This window comes from Pteropus alecto, unplaced genomic scaffold (genome assembly GCF_000325575.1).
Source record: "Pteropus alecto unplaced genomic scaffold, ASM32557v1 scaffold90, whole genome shotgun sequence".
Lineage (NCBI taxonomy): Eukaryota > Metazoa > Chordata > Mammalia > Chiroptera > Pteropodidae > Pteropus > Pteropus alecto.
The window spans coordinates 1,789,644-1,794,782 of NW_006429894.1; the positions used below are offsets into that span (position 1 = coordinate 1,789,644).

General features: G+C 48.6%; 1 protein-coding gene across 3 annotated transcripts in view; it reads right to left on the minus strand.

Annotated features, from left to right (window-relative positions):
- LHX9 (LIM homeobox 9) overlaps positions 1 to 5,139 on the minus strand; it is a 16,638-nt gene that overhangs the window by 740 nt on the left and 10,759 nt on the right. For all 3 annotated transcript variants that reach the window (XM_006904432.3, XM_006904431.1, XM_006904433.1), the window contains one exon: positions 1,040 to 1,242. In XM_006904432.3, coding sequence (XP_006904494.1) covers positions 1,040 to 1,242 — 203 coding nt within the window. The remainder of the gene's footprint in view (positions 1 to 1,039; positions 1,243 to 5,139) is intronic.

The window sequence follows — 5,139 nt, forward strand, 5'->3', positions numbered from 1 at the left end:
GCCTGTTCTTGGGAGAGAAGGGCCTTTTTCTTATTTTTAAGAGCAGAGTCATCCGGGCCGCCGTATAGACATCTTGTCTCAAGTGCATGCGCCCCGCCCCCAGCACGAACCAGTGGCACTTGGGACAACAGAAGGGGGCAAGTGGGGACACCACGGAAGTGAAGGCTGCGGGACAGAGGGCGGGAAATACACCCTGATGCGTGACCCGTTCTCTTTCGAGACGGAGCAGAGAGGCAGGGGCCCTGGAAGCTTCTCAAAGTGGCGCTCACTCGTGTGAAACGCACGTCACTAGCACAGACTTCGGGCTGCTCTCCAGACAGACACGTGGTCAGGGTTCTTGGCATTGAGGACTCCCAGGGCCTCCAGGCCCCGAGCAGCCGCAAACAGGGCGTCGGGACTTAAAACGCCTGTTGCGTGTCGCTGAGACGCGGCAGAGGGTCACCGGTGACCCACCGCGACGCACGACAATCTCGTTCCTTGTACGCTCCGACTGTGCTGAGTTTAGGAAAACTGGACAGCTGATCTCACTCCCCATGTGAACTTCTAAATATGGTTCTTTAAAATAGGAAAATACCTGTGCCAATTGGTTACTAAGACACTAACCATAACTGGGGCTTTTCGGGCCTTGGAAAAAAGAATCTGGAAGGTCGTAACGCGCGAGCGGAGCTGCCGAGAGTTTGCTGGTCAGACAGCGCCAGCAGGACCCCCACAAGCCTGCACCGAGCCCCCCGTGAAAGGCCATCTCTCAAGCCCCGGCCTGCGCAGATGGCGTCGCCAGCACCTGCAGAGCGGCGAGGCCAGCGGGGCCGACCTTGGAGGGCCCTCTCTCCGTAGGGAGAACGTGGCCGCATTGTTCAGGGTCCTGGGTCTCTGTGTGGCCACTGCACCCTCTCGGTCCACCCTCCAGGAGGACAGCTAAGGTCAACTAGTGACGCAGCAGAGAAAATGTCTGGATCACTCTCGACAGGGGCGAGAACTGTCTCTCCTGGCACGGGGAAGGGCGCCGGGCGCGACGGCGGCGGCGGCGGCGACGTCTTACCTGCAGAACCCTCTTGGTCAGGCCCGTTTTCTGGGCCAGCTGCTTGAGGTCCTTGGCGTCCGGGTTGTGGTTGATGGCGAAGTAGGATTTCATGGTCCGGAGCTGGTGGTGCTTGAAGGAGGTGCGCATGCGCTTGGTCTTCTGCGAGGGCGGGTAGGGCGGCTGGTCCCGGTCCAGATGCTCCGCCTCGTTCTCGTTACAGCCTGTGGCGGGCGACAGGGGACAGACAAAGGCTCAGTGGAAACTCCTGCGCTGGCGGGAGTGATGGCGGCTGGAGGATGATGCCAGGATGACGAGACGACAGCGGGCAAGGCTGTCCGCCCAGCTAAGAGAAGCTTCCGGAAAAAGTCGGCCAAACTAACCTGTTCAGGTGGACACACCACAGTGTACGTCATAGGAAAGTATTAGATGCATCCTCTTTTTTTTTTTGCTTAATGGCTGCTAGAAAAACCCGAGATGTGGGAGCAAGAGGCTCTCCAGGAGTGACGAGAGAGCCCCCGTTTCTAAGGTGTCCATGCGCATCAGCGCACCCCCAACACACCCAGTGCTTAGAGACTCCCCGTTTTGTCTGTACTTGTGAAATCGGATGTAGTATCTGCGGCCACCGCTTTTTGTCCCGAGGAACATGCAAACGCCCGTTGCGGGGTTTCCGAGAGCCCAGCGAGCGAGGAAGAACCTGAGTCAGCTCCAGCTCTGGCCTTTTCCGATGGTCATGGAGCGACCTCAATCAGGACAAAGAGGCAGTGGCTGCGAAATGGGGAAAAGTTACCCAATAAAAAATCTTAGATTTCTTATGTGGTCATAAGAATACTCTCTTTAAGGGTTTTAGCTGTAACCGGTTACTATATAGGGTTATTCCAGGAAGAAAATAGTTTTTTTTCCTTCAGGTCATTTTAAGAAACGATTCCGAGAGAACGAAGCTGATGTACCCCGCAGCTCACCAGCCACAGACACCGAGGACGCTTATGTCTATACCCGGATCTCGGCCCCCTTTGCTCTGGGTGTGTGCGAGCGGGTGTGTGCCCCCAGCTGGCCTGGCAGAAAGAGGGTGGCATCTTCTGATCCCTTGCAAAGCCTCCCCCAGCTCTGAGGGCAAAACCGACCAGCCTTTGAAACAAGCTGGAAAGTCGTTACCCCCAGGATATAAAGCTGTGCATTTAAAAGGTCATTTCCAAGAAGCTACCGGCTGCGCATAGTAAATGTGATTACAAAAATGAAAATATTTCTGCTCAATGTTTACTGATTCAGCCAACTCTGGCAGGTTTTTCGTTTTTTGTTTTTGTTTTTGTTTTTCCCTGTAAGCCTTACTTCAGATATTTATCTGGCGTATATTCAGATCTGATTGTCCGGCATTTTAGTGCATTATAATAGGATATCTACCCTGGTCCTAACCATGTCACTGGGGGTGCCAGGGAGTGAGAAGGAACTGAGGCATGTCTTAATACTGGCTCTTCCACTCTGCTTGCCAAAATACTAGTTGCCTGCTATGCTCCGGTTAGAATTACCTTTTTCAAAAAAAAAATATTTTCAGTAAATTGGCATACACACAGAAACAGTCATTTTACAAGTAAGGGGTCAGCCGCGTCACGAAATCCATTTAACAAGAAATTCCCTCTCATGTAAGAAGACGAGGCAGAAAACGATGCCCCTTTGTTTATATTTCCATAAATCCCTAAGCGGGAGGCCACACGTGGCCTCAGAGCAAGTGAGTCCATCGAGAGGAGGATGGCACCCCATTCACCGCTGGCCCTCTCCTAGGTCAAGCACAGGGCCAGGAGCTCAACGAGCATCCAGTCCAGATTTTGCATGTTCGCTCACCGAGAAAAAAAACTGTGAGCGACTATTAATGCAAAATCAAATCAACTTGAAATGGACTGTATTTAGATACATACATTCAAATATTGAGCACGGACTTCTTAACACCCCCCTCCCCCAGCAAGGGGGAACATGAGCCTGGAGATTAGAGAGAGAATATACTTCACATTTTAGCTTATTTAGGCCCAGTAGGGATATGTCTAGTTCAACTATCCTATAGTATCACAGACTCCTATTCTCAGACAGATGGGTGAAACAGTCTCCCGACCTCCTATAAATTCATACTCAGCTCCAGCAAACCGAGCTACATTTCGCAACCAGATTATCAATGTACCCACAGCAAAAGGGTTAAAGAGACACACCCAGTCACCACAGGCTTCTTCAAATAAGATTTCACTCCCATCATCTGACACATAACTTCCTGAACAGCGCATTAAACGGAAGATTCCCCTTGGGATGGAAGACTTAACTTAGTGTTTAAATAATGCCCTTAGCCACCTCCCTCCCTGAAGTAATATTTCTTAGAAACGAGTGTGATTCCGAGCCTAACTACATACTCATTAGCCTTTAAAATGAAGTTAGCGAAAAATAATTATAGAAAGCTTTGAGAAAACTGCTTCTCTGAACATGCATTCTGTGTCCATTATTGCTGATTAAAAACTCAGCAGAGAATTTTAGTGCATTCAACACAGGGATGGGACTTGTTTTCACACAGAACACAATTCAGTGTGTAAGGAGTTGTCAGCTCATTATGGAACAGAAACAACCACATATGACTTTCCATCGACTGCATTATCACTCACATTATTCAACTTAATAGAGCCATCTATTTCTTCTACAGAGTAACTCGGCGCATTATCCTAAGTTACTTATGTGTAACTGCAAACGCATTATGTAAACTTGCAAGCGATTGTGTTTCCTCTGGGTCTACTTTTAAAGCTATAGGGGCTTTCCCCCCCCTGATTTATGAGATGAAATGATAACTCTCTTAAAACCGTCTTAAACATACCCCTATAAATACATATCTGGCATTATAAAGCTAACGAGAAGATCTAAATATGTCATTTTCCAGCCCTTTATGAAACGGTCACCGATGCAGAAATTTCTGTTCTGAAGGTGTGTCACCTCCTGAGAAGTATCCGATTCCTAGGAGACCGCTAGAGGTCACTGCCAGGCTGGCTAGTGTCGCCGCTACCAGGAGCTTGCGAAGTTCAGAAGCAAAGGAGGAACCCAAAGAAGGAAGATTTTGAGAAGACGCAAAGATGCTGCCTCTCAGTGGATGCTCAACTATCCAAATGAGAGCTACCCGTGCGAGATTAACTCTTCTTGCCCCTTGGAGGGTTTCACTGGAATCCAGGATTCCAGATCAACTTTCCACGTCTCTTTCTAAAATATCTGCCTGGTACCCGCACAAAGAGGTTATAACTAAATTCGGAATAGTCTCATTAGAAGGCATTTATTTGCTTTGTGTCAAGCACTGACTGATCTGTGCCAAGTTTCATATTTTCTCCGGAAGTCTTCGAATCAGAAACATAGTTCGCGTACATGTTTTTGAAAATATATCAGTGTAGAAATGATATCTGTCTAGCATGAGCGTTACTCTTTCTGAGACTAGTTGACATTGAAGGAGAGATGGCACTAGAAGATCCAAAGAAAGCTGAAAACGATTCGAGCTAAAACTGTGGGTCGGTTTTGTTTTCTACCTTTTGCCATTTTTAATTCGCTGAGGTGTTTCTTTTGCCTGTTTTGCAACAAGCTGGCGTTAGAGTCATAATCATTTTTTTTTAATGGTGGGTTGATTTGGGGGCAGGCTTCATTAATGCCATTTCTCTAGATTATTTTCACCTGAATTAAAATACATATATGCGGTTTACTCAGATCCCTGGGTGTTAAGAGGCCCCATTGGGGTTAGGGAGGCCTCCGTGATGCTCCTGTCCTCGGTGGGTGAGGCAGGATCGGCCTCCTCAATAACCTGGCAGCAGTGCTGATTCGCAAACTGGAGAGCTACGTGGAAGACGTTTTCATTCTTTTTAGGAAATCAGTTTGTACTCTCTGGTTCTCCTCTGAGTAGCAGGAGAAGCAAAATCCTACTGCCCTCAAAGCTCCTGGAATTTTCTGGCATAAGGTGAAGATCCAACGCGAAATCAAATCTAGCTGATTAAATAAACAAGGGAAATGCCAGGCTTGTCGCCTTTTGGCTAGAAATATCCTCCATCCTTCTGGACTTTCTAGGAGCTCAGGGATTCCCTCTTCCCAAAGGCCGAGTGCGTGCACTCGCCTCTCTC